At 39.6% G+C, this 18,187-nt stretch overlaps 1 protein-coding gene across 1 annotated transcript in view; it reads left to right on the top strand.

The window, feature by feature from the left end:
• gtf3c2 (general transcription factor IIIC, polypeptide 2, beta) overlaps positions 1 to 17,303 on the top strand; it is a 44,621-nt gene extending 27,318 nt beyond the window's left edge. Inside the window, exons 12-20 of the mRNA XM_034162416.1 lie at positions 5,175 to 5,206; positions 6,303 to 6,432; positions 6,648 to 6,792; positions 8,661 to 8,822; positions 9,349 to 9,427; positions 11,271 to 11,399; positions 11,612 to 11,837; positions 13,134 to 13,240; positions 15,334 to 17,303. Coding sequence (XP_034018307.1) covers positions 5,175 to 5,206; positions 6,303 to 6,432; positions 6,648 to 6,792; positions 8,661 to 8,822; positions 9,349 to 9,427; positions 11,271 to 11,399; positions 11,612 to 11,837; positions 13,134 to 13,240; positions 15,334 to 15,606 — 1,283 coding nt within the window. The 3' untranslated portion in view covers positions 15,607 to 17,303. The remainder of the gene's footprint in view (positions 1 to 5,174; positions 5,207 to 6,302; positions 6,433 to 6,647; positions 6,793 to 8,660; positions 8,823 to 9,348; positions 9,428 to 11,270; positions 11,400 to 11,611; positions 11,838 to 13,133; positions 13,241 to 15,333) is intronic.
• The last annotated feature ends 884 nt before the right edge of the window (positions 17,304 to 18,187 follow it).

Raw genomic sequence — 18,187 nt, 5'->3', positions numbered from 1 at the left:
TAAAAATGATCGTCATCTACAGTCTGTCACTGCAAATGACAGGAATTCCGCTATGGCCGTTTCCTCCACTGACATATGAATGCGCATAACCGAACAAAGAAACAAGGTGCGAGTGTCTGCGACCCGTGCTAAAAGGTACATTTACCCTAAGTGAATCTTTACAGTTTTATTATAAAGTAATAAAAACACATTTCTTAATTATAAGTTCCTAATTTCTTCTTCAGATGATGACATTTGCTCTAAATTACTGTCCGATGGTGTTGGGGGTAGAAAAAATGTCTGGGACAGAAGGTGTGTAATCTAATACTATAAGCCACAGAATCATCATCGTTGTGTCCCAAGGTTCTTGAAATAGAATATGGTGGACATTTACCATTTATGCAGGTACAATAGAGTTTTGGCAAAAGCTCTCGTTGTCTAGTTGACTGTATTTTGTTTCTGTTGCGTGAAACCAAACCTGCAAATCCAGTGTATGTTGTTCAGTGTGAAACACACCCCCACACACTATTCACAAATAACACTTCTTTACGGCCTCATATTTATTTATTTGCTGTTTTTTACGGCCTTATCAATCATTTTTGACAACTTTAGGGGGAAAAAAATCATTACTTCCATGTATAGTTTTATGATAATGATCCTCTCCCAGTTGTCTTCCAAAAGACAAATAAGAAAATATTGATCAGCAGTCAGCACGATGTGAATTCTTGTCACTTGCAGAGGCATTCTTCAATACGATTAACTGAATATATTTCTGTCAGCAGATAAAACCATATAAATATGAAGCTGTGGTCATGTTCCCTGGGAATCACATTGACTTTGGACACAAAATGGGAAATGGATCAATGCATATTAATGAACATAGTTACATGTAAATATGCCGGATTATAGCAAAATGCTAATTTCCATCCGTAGTCCCAGTTCTCCACAGGATTTTTAATAAACAGGTAAAAATAAAGGTTAGCACGTGACGTGAGCCGTGTACCCAGCGCAAAGCGTGAGGCATTCAATCATTTAACATAATGGATGATGTAATCATACTGGAACACTTCACCATGGATGGAAAAACAAAATGCTAGTAAACGAGCAGAATCCATTGTAGGGTGATTTAATTTTGTAAATATGCTCCCCCATCAGCAAGTTTGCATTCATATGCTGATCTGCATGTGTCCTGTAGGAGCATTAAAAATTAGAGGGTGTTAACTGGCAGTGAACAGGACGGCCACAAGTACTAGCAGTGCACGGCACTCTGCTGTGGATTGGTAGGTAGAACAACCCTGCAGATGTCCACAAAGCCATTGCATGGATCCGGATGTATTCTTCAAATTTCCATACTTTTTTGTACATTTCTGAGAAATTCAAACCCGGTAGACCAGATAGCTCAATGGAATAAGGAGGTTGGCCACCGTTATGAAGACCTGGGTTTGACTCTTACTTATGCTGTCTGTGGTCTTGGACAGGGCACTTCTTCTGCATTGTCTCTGTCCACACAGGTGTAACAGGGTACTGGTCTTTGATCTTGTCTTGGGAGAGTTGTAGATTCTAATTCTAATTTGTGAAAACTAATTCTTTTTTGCTTGTACAATGTGTTGGGGTTGAATGAATGGGTGCAAACGTGGATTTGTTGGTATCCTCTTGTGTTCTGCTCACATGAGGTGTAATAATCTGTAGAAAAATGTTGTGGTTATTGTGGTTCCAGGTTTGTGGATACTTGCTGAACCTGGGTCAGGAGCAGCTCACATTCAGGGCCGACTTCAGACTGTGCTTTTCTTTGGAAAGTGTTAATTACACACTCAAACCGTAAATCAAATTAGGACTTGATTTAGGCTTTCAAAGCTGAATGGAGAACTATTGATGTGTTTTCTTTGAAGAAGAAGACTAAAGCTGAATGTTGGAAGCTCGAAGAAGACTCTGTATTGATCTGATCTCACAGTAATTTAACCCAGAGGTGGAAAGCAAACTAATGATGGGGAACAGTCTGACACCTTCTCTTATTGGATTTTTGCATGGCGTGAACCCCGCCACTGTGTATTTTGTTATGCTGTCACTGCGGTCACGGGGGCGTACTTCTAAAGCGGTGATTAAGGTGCTGTTAATTTTCAGCGGCAGAAGCTGCAGTTTCAGGATTGACCATGTCAGATGGCTTATTTGGGTTTTGATCCAAAACCTTACGGTGATGTATGACATACAAATGGCAGCAGTTTGGTTTGTCAGTGCACAAACAGCATGCACGCATCCAGTGATATAAAACCTGAGATGCTGTGCAGACGTTGCACCTGTGACTGCTGGTGCTGCTGTAGGCTTAACTGAATACGTTCTTGTGTTAACCAACAATTTTGAGGTTAATTGTTCACAGTGACCTTGAACTCAGTGACCTATATTGGACTTAACATTGTTCAAATATGCAATAAATAAGTCAACTTTTGAACTAGACCTTTGTCAATTCCAGACAAGGTGAGATGCATGCACAAAATTGGGGTCAAAGGTCAGTTGTGCAACAGCACAGACAGACACTAGCAGGTGTTCTGCATTAACTGCGTAATGTGTTTGTTAAAAATCTGTTGAGAATTCTGCAGCTCCTCGTACATTTCCAGTTAAAGACAACCACATTTGTACTTTCAGAATATGGCGGCGATAATGAAGCAATATTGGCCCTTTTATACTTAACCTTGCACTGGAGATTTTCCCAGCATGCATTGAGTGGAGGGGCAGTATACTCTTAACAGTTGCTAAATAGCTGGTTCTGCATGTTTTTTGGACTTTAGGATGGAAAAAAATTGACAAATGCCAGGGATCTTCACGCTGCAGCAGAATTTATCAGTGTTCCACTGTCTCCCCAGACAAGAGGCACTTTATTGTTAGGAGGGCCAAACGGTCTTACACTGATGACTTCAGTGCAGAGGTCCTAAATTCTGGTCCTTTGGAAACCCTGTTCTACACATTCTCCTCCTGTTCCTGATCTAATCACAGCCGACTGGCTCTGTCTTGTGCACCAGGTTGTGGTTGATTCAGCGCACTTTATTGACCTAATTAACCGTCGGTCCATCGAAGAGAAATGTGAGACACAATAAAATCGACACTTTAGTCGCTGTAAAAAAGTAGAGCCTGTCTGATAGGGATTTTTGGGAGACTATACCAATATTAGGGAGTAAAACATTCACGATATCAATGTATCTGCAGGTACGTTACGTCCGGAAAGTATTGACAGCGTGTCACTTTTTCTAAATTTTATGTTACATCCTTATTCTAAAATGGGGTAAATTCATTTTTTCCCCCTCAAATTATTATTATTATTGCAAATTTATATAAACACAAAATAAAAACTAAGAAATCACATGTACATAAGTATTCACAGTCTTTGGTCAATACTTTGTTGATGCACATTTGGCAGCATTTGCAGCCTCAAGTCTTCTTAAATATGATGCCACAAGCTTGGTGCACCTATCTTTGGGCAGTTGGTCCATTCCTCTTTGCAGCACCTCTCAAGCTCCATCAGGTTGGATGGGGAGCGTTGGTGCCGTTTTCAGATCTCTCCAGAGATGTTCAGTCAGATTCAGGTCTGGGCTCTGGCTGGGCCACTCAAGGACATTCACAGAGTTGTCCTGAAGACACTCCTTTGATATCTTGGCTGTGTGCTTGGGGTATTGTCCTGCTGAAAGATGAACCGTCACCCCAGTCCGAGGTCAAGAGCGCTCTGGAGCAGGTTTTCATCCAGGATGTCTCTGTACATTGCTGCATTCATCTTTCCCTCAATCCTGACTAGTCTCCCAGTTCCTGCTGCTGAAAAACATCCCCACAACATGATGCTGCCACCACCATGCTTCACTGTAGGGATGGTGCCTGGTTTCCTCCAAACGTGACACCAAAGAGTTCATCTTTGTCTCATCAGACCAGAGAATTTTGTTCTCCTGGTCTGAGAGTCCTTCAGGTGTCTTTTGTCAAACTCCAGGTGGGCTGCCATGTGCCTTTACTGAGGAGTGGCTTCTGTCTGGACACTCTGCCATACAGGTCTGATTGGTGGATTGCTGCAGAGATGGTTGTCCTTCTGGAAGGTTTTCCTCTCTCCAGTGTGGAATGCTGGAGCTCTGACAGAGTGACCATCGGGTTCTTGGTCACCTCCCTGACTAAGGCTCTTCTTTTCCAGTTGTTTAGTTTAGACGGGCTTCCAGCTCTAGGAAGAGTCCTGGTGGATCCAAACTTCTTCCGTTTACAGATGATGGAGGCCACTGTGCTCATTGGGGCCTTGAAAGCCCCAGAAATGTTTCTGTTCCCTTCCCCAGATTTGTGCCTCCAGACAATCCTGTCTCAGAGGTTTACAGATAAGTCCTTTGACTTCATGCTTGGTTTGTGTCAACTGTGAGACCTTATATGTAGACAGGTGTGTGTCTTTCCAAATCATGTCCAATCAACTGAATTTACCTCAGGTGGACCCCAATCAAGCTGTAGAAACATCTCAAGGACGATCAGTGGAAACAGGAGGCACCTGAGCTCAATTTTGAGCTTTATGGCAAAGACTATGAATACTTATATACACATGATTTCTTTTCTTTTTTTTTTCTCTTTTTTTCATAAATTTGCAAAAAAAAAAATAAATAAATAAATAAAGCGGAAGAAAATGGATGGATGGATGGATATTTTTTCACATTGTCATTATTATTTTGAGGGAAAAATTTAATCCATTTTGGAATAAGGCTATAACAACAAAATATGGAAAAAGTGAAGCACTGAATGTTTTCTGGATGCACTGTATTTACATAAAAAATTGAAATGATTCCAAAACTTTTCATTATCAAATCCTTATGACAAGAAATGAAATTGAACCTTGTTGTAATAAGTAATTGATGCTCCTTGAAATTCAGCATCATTGCAGCTGAACTACTTTTAGGTACAGTCAAACTGGGCGATGAAGACCTGATCCTGAACTGATCTGATATTATATATATTATCTGTAATTGGAATGAAACCACTTCAGGAAAAGAGAGTCACACGAGCTCGTCACTGTGAATGATTTGTTTAAATCAGTAGTATTCCTAAGTAGTGAGGTCCTATATAGGACTTTTTCATCTTCTTATTTGAGGAAAAAGTTTTAACTGCTTAAAAAATCTCTATCGACCGTACATTCTGTTGAGTTAAAGTTGTCATCAGCAAAAAAGTGTGATTTGTGTTTTTGTTCTCAGGAGAAGTCAACAGACTGCCGCCCATCTACAAGGTGAGGTCATATTAAACGACGTGCATCTCTTTAGCTCACCTCATTTCATCATGTTCTCCACATACTGCACTGTTATGTGTGTTTTTAGATGTTTGTGGGTGAGGTTTTTTTTTTTTTTTTTTACTTTGGGCCATGTTAAACAACTGGCTACTGGGGGGGGGAGGTGGAGTGATTGGCCATTGAAGAATATTCCATTTGTTGCTGTGAGAAGCTCTTGGGTTGCTTTGTCAGCATGTTTTAGAGAGGGCAAAAATTCATTTTAGTCTTATGCCAAAGCTCATTACATTATATTTATACAAAACTGACATTTGAAAATCTTAAAACTAAATTTCAATATAATAGACTTTTCTGTAATTTTCCTTGCAGTATTTTTTTAATATGAAGACAGCAGAGATAATAAAATTCCCACATGCTTGTTCCTACATAACATATTTCAGAGGAACGACGCCCTCCGGACAGAATGTGCTTTGAAAATTAAGTTAAAACAGCTGTATTGTCCACCTTTATCATGAAAAACGGAAATTTTACCTAATCTTGAAAAATTTATGAAAATGACACCACGCAGCAATAAATCAGTAATGCTACTATGTTACAGTACTATGTTTTTATGTTACAGCATTTAAGTTACATCATAAAATGCCTGCAGACAGTCTTTACATAGCATTCATCAATGACGTGATGGCAAAACAAGGCTTCAGGAGGAATTTGGTGTTTGTTTGTTTGAGCCCACTAGATGGCAGTGTTTTTTTTTGTTTTGTTTTGTTTTTTTAAGCACATTGACCATCACAGAAACTCTACAGTACCCCAGAATTTCTGTAGGTAAAATTGTGGTCAATGTGGAACTGCAGTGTGCCTGAAAGGAACGCCATTCGGGCAGAAATTTAAATGCATCTTTTGTTGTTAACATCATGCTGGGCAAGATGTTGGAGCCTAAATCAAAGGGTGCTTATAAAGCCCGTGATAGCTTAACCCTGTATATTTCAGTATTCTACCTGACATGCAGCTCTCTGACCTGACTGGATTTACATCTGTATTTACTGTCTGTAGCCTGACTTTGCTCTTCATGATGGATGCTGCTCATGTTCATTTTCTGCAGGCAAAAGGAGTTTTAACATTGAAGCTGGGTGCCTTCAAAGCTCCCCACCATGAACAAAGTGGACAAGTCCTGTCTATGGACTGGCTGCCTATAAAACCACACAACATCATTGCAGTTGGATTCTACGATGGTAAGACTTTGCTCTACAGGAATTGGTGTGTTTGAAAAATACCTTTGGGTTATCTGTACTACCATTATAATCTCATTCTGATTAAATTTTTAATGTTTTTTTCCCATATCATCAAATACTTTGTTTAAAAACTGTCAGCTGTTGCAGCTTGATTTGTCCTGCATGTTGAATTTTTATCTTCTCTACCTGCATTGCTCCTCTGCTGTTTTCTGAAGGAGTAGTCGGTCTATGGAATCTGTCCACAAGGTCAGCACTGCTGCGAGTGCGAGAGAAGAACCAGACGACGTGTCTGCTGCCCTACAGATGCTTCGTAGCCCACGGTAACGCTGTCCGTGCACTGGCTTTCTGTCCCGCCTTCAGGTAGGTGCTGTAATGCTGCATATGTGCTGGTACACATTCTCATAATATTTATTGTCGATAAACACTTTTCACTGTGTTGTAGAGAGTAGAAATTACAGTGATAGTTAGATAGCTTCTGCTTCTGAATGAAACAGATATGGTTAGGTAGGTGTATGTTTTTTTTTTTCTATTATTCCTGTGTAATGGTTTAGCAGAGGACCCCAGTGCAGAGAACCACAACAGAAGGCAGGTAAAAACTGGTGACTAGTCCTCAGAGGTACTGCACACTATAGTGGCTGGCAACAGCCTTGATCAATAACAGGCAGAGTTCAAGCTCACGGAATATCAGTCCAACACAATGAGAGCAGCAGAGGATTATCCAAAAATACAGGCAACAGATCAGTGCACAGCAGACAAATCCAAGCTGACAGGCAAAAAATCAGAAACTGAATGGCAACAAAAGAATGCTGTCATTGTTTGGCAGATTGTTGACATCTGGTTTGACTCAGGACTTTTCATACAAATCACATTAATTTTTGTCTCAAATGTCATTGCTGCATAAACCACACATAGACAGTTTGACTTCAGAGTCCAAAATCCTGGTGTGTTGAGAACGAGACGGTGCTGAGATGAGCCGCTTTGTAAGAAAAGGTTAGAGCTGAACAGTTGACATTAACCTTTATGCAGCCCGTCTCAATCCCGCCGAGTCTCTTAAATGACTTTTTTCAGCCTTATTACTCGAGGTATGTGTGTAGACGGAAGGAAAGATGGAGGGGTTTTTAACGTCACTCACCTTGATCCTTTCCCAGGATTCACTGACAGCGTACATCAGCACAGCTCGCAAAAAAAAAGAAAGAGAGAGAGAGAGCAACATCCAGATGAAAAATTGGCTTTTTATTGAACATCTGACATTGGTGAGGGGGTGCACCCCCACCTCTGACAGAAAAGTGTTTCCTCTTCTTTTTTTCTAAATTACCGTTTCCATCACAGTCCTGCATAATTCATGCAAAATATCTGCAACTTCATTTAAGTCGAACAGTTTTTTTGAATGCACATCAAAGATGTTTTTGTTAGTTTGCATGTTTGCACACATCAAGTTGAGCGACACTTTTGTGTGGATGTAGGTAAAAACATTGATTCTTCAGAGGAGGATGACTGTTACGTCTCTACGTCTTTGTCCTGTAATTACACCGGCTTGTTGAAAAAGATTTAAAAAACTACCTTCACTCTGGTGTCTCTCTGAGGTTTTTTTTCTTATTCTAAGTGTTTATCCCCGGCTGACCGAAGACCTGAAGGGGGATCATGTTGTGGCGAATTTCGTCTCTGTCTGTTCCTCTGTCCATCCCAGAAAGGGTTTAAGGTCCTCAGATGAGCTCCTCTTTCATTTTTAGGAGTAACTTTGTGAAACATGGTACAAATCCTTTTATAGGTTAGTAATACGCATATTGTCAAATCTGAGTTGGGCCCATTTTACCAGAGTTATGGTCCTTGAGTTACAAATCCAGACTATCAGTTTCATGAGTGGGTGCCTGCATTCTGGAATCAAATCCTCTCTCATTTTAGTAGGAATTTCTTGAAACATGGTGCAATTCCTTGTTATAGGTGGTAATCTGCATATTGTAATATTGTACAAGATTGATACAGTTTGGCAGAGTTATGGCCCTTGATTTACAAATCCAGACTCTGTCAGTTTCATGAGTTGGTGTCTCCATTTTGAAATCAAATATCACATACCTTGAAATGTTATCAAGATGTAGCCAGCACTTGTATCAAAGTAGCATTCATCAGCGGGGGATACTGTGCTGTCAGAGCGCTCTTATTTTATCTTATTGTCAGATTTGGAATCGTTTTAGGGGCTGATGCATTTCAGTGTTGTTTCATTTTCCCAGTCACCTGCTTGTAACAGCGGGAGAAGACCGGCAGGTAAAGATGTGGGATCTGAGGAGTCCCTACGAACCGGTCACAGTTCAGAAACGCTACCTGACCACTGAGATCTGCTGGCCTTTAAACGCTCCTGGGCTCCTTCTGTCCCAGGAGAATGCTTATGCAGGGTAAGACACTTCTTACTTTGCCATGCACTGTTTTTAGACAGATTCATTTTAAATGTAGCTGATATTTGGTGTATTCTGCATTAAAATTGTCCAAATATTCCCATGGATTAATTTTCAGATAGAATCTTTTTAGCAAAAACAAAACGGGAGGGATTTATGGTGTGAATAACATTAGCTGTGTGGAATGTCTGTCCCCTTCTCTGATGAGAAAAGTATATACTGTATTTTCCGGAGTATAAGTTGCACGGGAGTATAAGCTGTGTTTATCACATCATGCAAGAAGTAAAATTGATTAAATTCCTGTATTATTCATTTATAAGCCATAGGTGTAAAGGAGCACAGTTTATGAGATAATGTCACTATAAGGTCACAAAATATGAGTAAACTGCTTCCTTCAGCCGGCTCCACTAACACGTCGCCGGTAAAACTCGATTTGTGACCGTAAAATCCAGCATGAACGTCCGCATATCATCAGACACAACAGGATTATTCCCTAAATGTTTTACTTCTCTTCCTGAACATCTAGGAATACTGGACACGGAATTCACTACTACGACCATAACATGGGGTCCCTGTTTGTGATTCCACGGAGCACAACTGTGTGGGTGAGTGTGACATGTTTTTGGCCACTTGACTTAATTTGCTCAGTTTGTTTTATTTAAATCATCTCAAGATCTTTGAATTGGGGTAAAAAAGACCAAATTCTGGATACTTGCGTGCTTTATTGTAGATTTCTTGAATAGTTCTGTACGAGGGCTGTCTGAGGCACTGCAGTGTAACGTCATTCACAAAAACACCCAGACTTAGAAGAAGAAATGGGAACTTTCTCCACTCCTGTGCCAGTTAATCATCAGTGTGGGTCATTATTTTTATTTCTTTGGATGATGGTCCAGAGGATTAATGCCATCAGGTTTTGTGCATGGCTCGGAAACCGTTTGCTGAATTTTTCTGATATTTGGTACAGGGAATCCTTTGGGGACTGTCTGGTCATGGTAAGTGGACTTTCTCATTAAATGGTAAATGGACTACATTTATGTAGCGCTTTTTCATCTGCATCAGACGCTCAAAGCGCTTTACAATTATGCCTCACATTCAGCCATTTACACAAACACACTCACCCACCAATGTCAGGGTGCTGCCATGCAAGGCGCTCAGTACGGTTTATATACGATTCCCGCTTTGTGCGCACTTAATGCCAAATTCACACTATGTGTGAAGGGGCCCTAACGATTGATGCGTATCAATGAAAATAAGGAGGTCTTACAACTGAAATATCCTTGAAAGTCAGCATTTAAGCAGAATTCGACAGTTTCATAAATGCTGCCATTGACACAATTTAAGCAATCAGAAAAAAACCTTGGATCACTTGCGGCACTGCTGTGATGTAGCATGAGCACAGAAAGCTACAGATGGCGAACATGCGCTGATGTAAAAGTCCTCTCTCTCTCCCCCCTCTCTCATTCGCTCTCTCTTCCTCTCTCTACCTCTTTCACTCTCTCTGTCTGTCCCTTGCTCGCTCTTTTGAGCAAACTCAAAGCCTTTCAAGTGTAAAATAAACTAAATTTCTAAATGTATCATCAGCGGCGCTCACAGGAGTAACGCTGGATAAACACTGAAGATTTTTGGTGGTTTCCCGTTCAGCGGAGAGAAAGTGAATCTCTGTTTGGCTGTCTCCTCAGCTGTGCGTTTCACGGCATCGGGATGTTGAAGTGGCTGATTTTCAGTAACAATTCAGTTAATTTTTGGGAAAATCTGTGCTCTGCGGTACAGACCATTTGAACCCGAGAGCTGGGTGGAAATTTGCCATTACCGGTGGATTAAAATTCATTTCTGGTGTGGGCTCGCAGAAGAAACAGCTCACCTTCAGAGCAGAAACATCCCCCCTCCTCTCCTGCTGTTCAGCAGTAAACAGCAGAGAACAGGCAGCACGAGAGAGGTTTCACAGATGTGGTTTCTCTCCAATATTGGAAAATTCTGCTGGTTGGATCGGGAAATTACGATCTGTGACTTACGCCGGTATCGGAACCAAATACCGATCCGGTATCCGGGATGTTGATTACTGCTTATGTGGTTTGCCCCTTCTATACTGAAGAGCGACACTGGCGGAGTTGTGAACCTCTGTGCCCATGTGACGTCACACATCGCTGTTATAGCAGCCGGCATGGCCGCCTGCTGGTGGCTTTAGACCAGCCGTACAAAAATGCTCTTAACTTTAACATAAATGATACATTCCTACAACTTTTCATATGGGCTCTCAATATCATAATCTACCAAACTAATTGTAATTATCAGTGGGTTTTCTTTTCCTTTAAGCAGTAGACTATCATCTCCCTTTCTGGAGAATACAGGTTGAATTCCAAAAAAGACATGACATAAGCCTGTCAGTGATGAATTATGTTTTTGTGTGTGTGTGTGTGTGTGTGTGTGTGTGTGTGTGTTTCTTTCCAGTCCTTGTCGTGTAGTGGTTGGCTGAACAGTGTGACGACGGCAGACATGCTGGGTGAAGTGATATGTGCTGTTTTACCTCCGTTGTACGCCTGTGCCAACTACAACAAATGGACAAGAGAAAGACGTTTTTGTAAGTTTCTTGGGGTTTTGTTGTTGCTAGTTGTTGTATTAATCCCTATTTAGATAATATGATGTTACAGGTGCTTGTTTGCTAATAAAGATTCTGTTGACAATTTTAATTTCCTGAAACATTGCAGTGCTAAAATAATGAGCTATAAATAACTATAAATATTGGAAAACAAACTCATTGGTAATAAACCGCTGTCTTCATTTCCTGTCAGCCCGTCTACTTTACAGATATGATGCCTTATGACACAAATACAGCTGAAGAAGAAAGTCAAGAGATGGGAGGGTTGGAGGAGGGAGATGAAGGGAGAGAGAGACTGAACGCTGAACAAGGAGCAGAGGAAGGAAGTGGTAGAAAAGAAAATGAACCCCCAAAGGGCGTTCAACACCTACAAAGCAGCAGCAAAGAAATATTACCTCCAGTATACAGACAGCAACAACGTGGGTAGACACAAGTGACATTCCATTTAACAAACCAAACCAGTACAAATGAAGCATTTCTAAAGTTAAATTCACATTTATGGATCCCTTATTGTGTGACGTGCAGGCTATTATTTTGGGAAAATAAGCTCACAGTCATATATTATGTTTCCCCTATAACAGTACAGGCCTGGCGGGCCACCAGGCCAACGAGAACCCCCCCCCCCCCCCCCCCCAGGCCAGAAATATTTTTAATAACACCAAAGAAAAAAAAATGAAAATCCCTTGTTAACCTCCTGTAGAACCATCTGTGGGGAGGAGAAAAGCAGCATTAAAATAATTAAGACATGCAGGTTAGGTGGACTGAAAACTTTAAATTGTCCTGATGTGACTGTTTGTTTGTCTGTATGTGACCCTGTGACACTCCCTTGGACAAACCCGGTCAAAAATAGTTTCCCTCCATCAGGTCCCGTTTATGATCTAGGTCTAGAATAAAGTGTACTCGTATGGATTGACTATCACATGATCCTGAACAGTCAGCTTTGAAGTCAGACTCCAAGCTTTGATCCTGATTGCTGATCATTGATTTTGATCGCAGTTCCTTGATGCTGTGCTTTCACCCTAATTGCTTAGTTTTAGTCTGATTATTGTTCTTTGATGCATAATTCTAGATCTTTCACTGTCATCACTAATGTCTTTGATCACATCAAAGGAATTAGGATCAAAGGTCAACATTAGGGATCAAAGACTACTAGATGTGTCCGTTGGTGCTGAACATCTGCAAAATGTCATTGGTCTTTCCTTCTTGTATGCTCCACCCCATAATCCTGCAAGACACAAACAAGCCCTCAGAAGTTGTTACCACGTATCAATCTCTGAGGGAGGCTTTGAGAAGAATCACCTTTTTATTATTATTATTTTAATAAATGTAAAGGTGCAGTTTCTTGTGAATCTGGACAAAATTGTATCATGTGAAAATCAATTAAAATCAGGTTGCTAAACGATTTGAAGATCGAAGTATTGAGAAGGAACTTGTGTTGATGTTTTTTACTCTGCTAAAGGTTTGTGAAACACTGTAAAGTCTTAATTCTCTTTGTTGTATGCAAGTAACCTCCACAACGGCAGTGAAGAAGATCCTAATAAAGATATTAAAGATTAAAATCATTACATTTGTTTGAAATGCATTCTGGTACTGGGCAGTTTAAACCAGATTGGTTTTACATATGATGATTAATTCACTGTGCGTTCACCAGAATCACAACTATTTATTGTATCTTTTTTTTAAAACCATGGTTTTTATTGTATTCTGACTTCCAGCATTCGGTAAGGAACTTGCGGCACCGCGCTCCGTGGAACGCATGAAAAAAACTGAGGTCACAGCTGGAATGAATATGGATGTGATGCCACTGGCTGCAGTACATAAGGTATTTATTTATTGTTATTTATAGTTATTATTTGTTCTTTGATTTCATACTCCGTCTTGGTCTCCGTCAGATGGCATAAAAACTCTTGATATTTAGTTTTAGTATGTTCTGGAGTTTATTTTATTTTAAGTGTATGTTTGATTTGAAGTAACATAATTAATAAGAAAATTGACTTCCTCATTTTTATTATCGCTGATACTCCAGAAAATGTAATTTATTAACTACAAAATGAAACTGTTCTTCCTTTGATGTTTTTTATCCCCCCCCAAATCAGTTCCAGCAAAAGTGATATGTTAACTATATTTATTCAACAATAATAGTAATCTCGTTATAAGTGTACTGGGCAGTAGAATACCATACAAACAGTTGAAAATGATCATGCAATATCAACATGATTATAAATGCAGTTACTCATTTTTCTTAAAATAATTTAGAGGTCCTGCGTCTTATACTCTGGTGTGACTTATAAACCGAAAAAAAAAATCACACATCAATAGAACCCAATTGTCATATCGATTATCACCAAAGCTAAAATTCATCACACATTTTATTTATTTATGAATATTTATCAGGTTTTCACGATTTTAATGTGTTTACAATGCATTAATTGTCTAAAATCTTTGCACAGTACTCTATATCATGTAGTAGTGTATCGTATAGAGGTAGTGCAAAAAAAAAAAAGCCAAAGAACATCTTAGTTGATATGTTACTGCATACATTCATAATGTTTTCTGAGTTTAAGTAAGTGCAGTTTGATGATTAGAATTTTAGATTTCCAAGTCATCCTGAATGCAGCATTATGAAGCTGTTTGTGGACCCGGAAGTCACGACTTCGACACCACATGACACTTAAACGAGACGGTGCAATCTCGTCATACCTAACACAACTCCATGACTTTTTTTTTCCTTTGGCCAGCTTTCAGTTTAAAAAAAAAAAAGAAGTGAAAAGTGTGTGTGTGTGTGTATCAGATGGGAAAACATGTCCATTTCCCTACAAGCAGAGCTACTTAGTGTCCAGTTTGTGTTTGAATATATTGATGTAACAGTTTCTGAATTTCTCAAAGGATGTATTTGGGTTGTGCATTAATCAGCGTTGTGAGTGTTCAGAAATATTTCAGATTTATCAGTGAATGAGCTGCGAAAACAGTCATCTGTTCTTCAAATATCACAATATTAAATTCATGTCATTCGAATACTGAATGTTATTTTTGGTTTTTGTCACGAAAGAAGCAAACAGATGCTGCAGAAAAGGGGTGTCTAAAAATGAGATAAAAACACTCACTTTGAGGGAAATGATCTCACTGCATTGACAGATGACACTTGATGTCTTGAATTAAGATTGTTAAATCTAGAAATCTGAAGTTTTTGTTACACTGAAAATTATTTGATTCTTATTGAGATAAACTTGAGATTTAGAAGTGTTAGATTGTTTATCTTGTTTTAGGGCTTATTCTTATTTTAAGTGTTCATTCTGCTTGTTTCTAGATTTAACGATCTTAATTCAAGACATCTTGTCAAGTGAAATAATCTGTCCATGCAGGAAGATAATTTCCCTCAGATTGAATGTTTTTATCTTGTTTTGTGGACACTCCCTTTATTGCAGTGGATGAAAAACAAAATCCATTTAGAATGAAAGGTAGAAAGAAGCGGTGAGAGACGCTGCTCCTCCTCTCAGACTGGCGGCGATAAAGACGAGCTGAATATAATGATGTGTAAAATGAGAAAAATGTCACCTTTGGTGGAAAGGAGCAGCGGAGATGGAAAGCAGTCATTTGGGAATTTGATGTGTTAATCTGAGGAGAGTTGAAGGTGCCTCGCTGGCCTCTGGCAGCGGATGATGGACTCGCGCCGGAAGCTCGCTTTTAGTCTGAAGGGATTAAATGGATGATATAAAGCCAGACAACATCAAAGAGTGGCTAGTGACGGAGGGGCGTTGACCCTCTTTGCTAAAAGAAAAGGAGGACGAGGCACAGATGGTAACACGGTCTGATCCACACCAGAACCGCCCACCACGGTGTGGACTAAAGCGTATCATCGAGCTGGCAGCTGTGGCGAGGATGTGATCACTGTATGTGTCCCGTTCCTGTCCTCAGGTGCGTCTGAGCCCAAACCTGAGCTCGTGCACGTGGCTGGCGTCCGGAGGTCAGGCGGGCCTGGTCAGACTCCACTCTCTGACGGCTATGAGCACCTCCTACATCCAGAAGCAACTCAGGAACAACCAGGCTCAGACCAACGCCGTCAACACTCCGGAAGTACAGAATGCGTCCGAGCAGCCGGTGAGCCACCTGCTACAGCCGGACTTTAACGCCGCTGCAGAATCAGAAGGTGGATCCGAGCACAACTCGCCACACTGCACAGACGCCTGAGGGCGGAAAGAATTCCACACACTGGGCATTTTAGATTACAGAGCGCTACAGACTATTTCCTGGATAGCGCCACAGATAATTGGACACTGTCAGTTTGGTTAGTTTGGGCGTTTTTCACTGCTTTAATTTGAGTGTAATTAGATTCAGAATTACAGCAGATGTTGTGTGGTGCCCCCCCCCCCCCTTTTTTTTTTTTTTTTTTTTTTTTACAAGAACAAAAATAACGACACAAAGGTTTGTGTTGTTGCCTCATAATTTCACTGAGAAGTCGGCAGAGAAGAGGCCCAGAGTTGATGTGAGGAGACAGACACTTTAACCCAATATGCACAATATGAATTTCAGATGGCTTCTTTTTAAGTCCACCAGCCACTAAAGCCTGCAACCCTATCAGAGTTCTTGGTGGCTTCCCTCACAAGTCTCCTTCCGGTTTTGAGTATGTCTCTCTCTCAGTGGATTTTCTGAACTATACTGCCTCATTTCTTTGCATTTTTTTTTTTTTTGGTCAGGGACTTGAACATAAAATATGTAAATAAGCCAGTGGAAGTTGTTAAGACATCCTAGAACTCTTTGCACTGTTAATAGTAGAGTTAAATGAACTCCAAAGGATATGTAGCTCTTGAAATCAACTCCAGATGTTTTGTCTTCTGACTTATCAGTGAAATAATGAGGGGGAAAAAAACCCAAACCTGGTCCTGACACGGCTCCACAGACAAAGAATCAAAGACCTTTGAGATCATTAAAAATGAGATCAAACCAGTAAGTGCTGCTCCTCAGCGTGACGCTCGCAGACTGAACAATGACCTCGTTTCTCGTTTGGAATACGCTGTGATTGGCAGCTCAAATAACTAAATGATCTATGTCCAAAATATTTCTGGACCTGTCTATTTCCTGTGTTTGAGGAATCATAAACACCTCCAAATTGTCAGTCACACCAGCAAACATCACCATTGAGACTCTGAACACGACAGCGAGCGAAAGCTTTGATTTCCGCGTGCGTTTCAGTCAGTGAAGGCGTCGGCGTTGGACAGCAGCCGTTCTCAGCTGGACTCACGATGGACGTCCATCTCAACCACTGCTTTCTGTCTTCACGCTTGAAGCTGTTCTTCAGGTTTGTTGAAACTTTGTGTGTGTGTGTGTGTGTGTGTGTGTGTGTGTGTGTGTGTGTGTGTGTGGTGTGTGTGTGTGTGTGTGTGTGTGTGTGTGTGTGTGTGTGTGTGTGTGTGTGTGTGTGTGTGTGTGTGTAGATTATTTTTATTGATCTTGTTTCAATTAAAGTTTTACGCCCGTTTTTTTCACAGCATTTCCCAGATTTCTTTAATTTGACTATTTATTTGAAACACAATTGTAATTCTAAAATATTAATATAAAATACAGAGATTATTATGTTTTAATGCAGAGCGCTAACAAAACCTGGGAGTTTGTCTTTGTAGTAATATTCACTGTTATTTTTATTTTAACAACTCAGGCTGTATATGAGTGATAATACTTGAATTTTTTTATTGTAAATAAATTGAAGAGAAATATTTTAAATATTTTTTTTTTCCAATTGTAAATTCATTCCTGTCAGACTTTTTTGTTTTTATGCTTCTTAATGTTCTTAATCTGCCTCTTAGTCAGATGTTTTGTAGTTATTATAATTTTGATATAACTTCCTCAACTGAATTAATTTTCTGATGCTTAAATTGTGGTGTAAAAAACTAAACAAATAAATCCTGTCATTCTTCGTTCAGAAGTTTTGTAAGTATTTTCTCTAAGTTAAATTAGAGGTTTAACATCATCCTTGTACTGTTGGATTAGTTCTAAATCTCATTTTCTTCTGAAATATTTTTGATGATGAGAATGTTTTTTTAATGGGAGTATAACTCGTCAATGCAGCAAAAATCGCAACATCTTTCATTGTGTATTCGTACAATTTCTGAATTGTTACACATAATAAATGTATCAGTAATAAATATTTTTGAATAAGTAAACATGTCTGTGGTTAAATGAATTTATAAGAAACACTTTTTAAAAGAAAATGAAAAAAATGGGGCAGAATATAATTTTACCTACATCTTGATTTAAAAAAAACCAACAAAAAAAAAAACCAACAAAAACTTCAAACATCTGCACAGATTCAATTTTATAAACCAATTTGTGCAAATTGATTTGTTCAAATGTTGATTTTATTTCAACATAAACTTATTTTAAAATCATGGTTCCAAAATAGATTTATGTCCCTTTTTCTTCACTGTCAGATTTACAGAAGTGGGTCAGAAGTTTAAATACGCCAAGGTGAACATCTCTTCAAACAGCATTGAACATTTAGTTGTTGATGGAATTACTTGTAGAAACTTCTGAGTGTGACTAACGGGCAAAATGTGAAGTTAATTGGGAATCAAAAGGGTTGTACTTAAAGTCTTAAATGAAGAACCAGGAAAAAGATCTAAAGAATTAAGACTTCCGGAACACAGTTTTGGATCTCCCACTGTCGTCTTCCTCCTTCTGAGAAAAACATTCATGGTACCACAAGCACCTGTTGTTATAGAAAAATATAAGAAGCTTAGAATCAAACAGACTTTACATCATTTACGAAGGAGGA

Source organism: Thalassophryne amazonica, chromosome 21, assembly GCF_902500255.1.
Source record: "Thalassophryne amazonica chromosome 21, fThaAma1.1, whole genome shotgun sequence".
Lineage (NCBI taxonomy): Eukaryota > Metazoa > Chordata > Actinopteri > Batrachoidiformes > Batrachoididae > Thalassophryne > Thalassophryne amazonica.
This window is presented reverse-complemented; position numbering and strand designations above follow the sequence as displayed.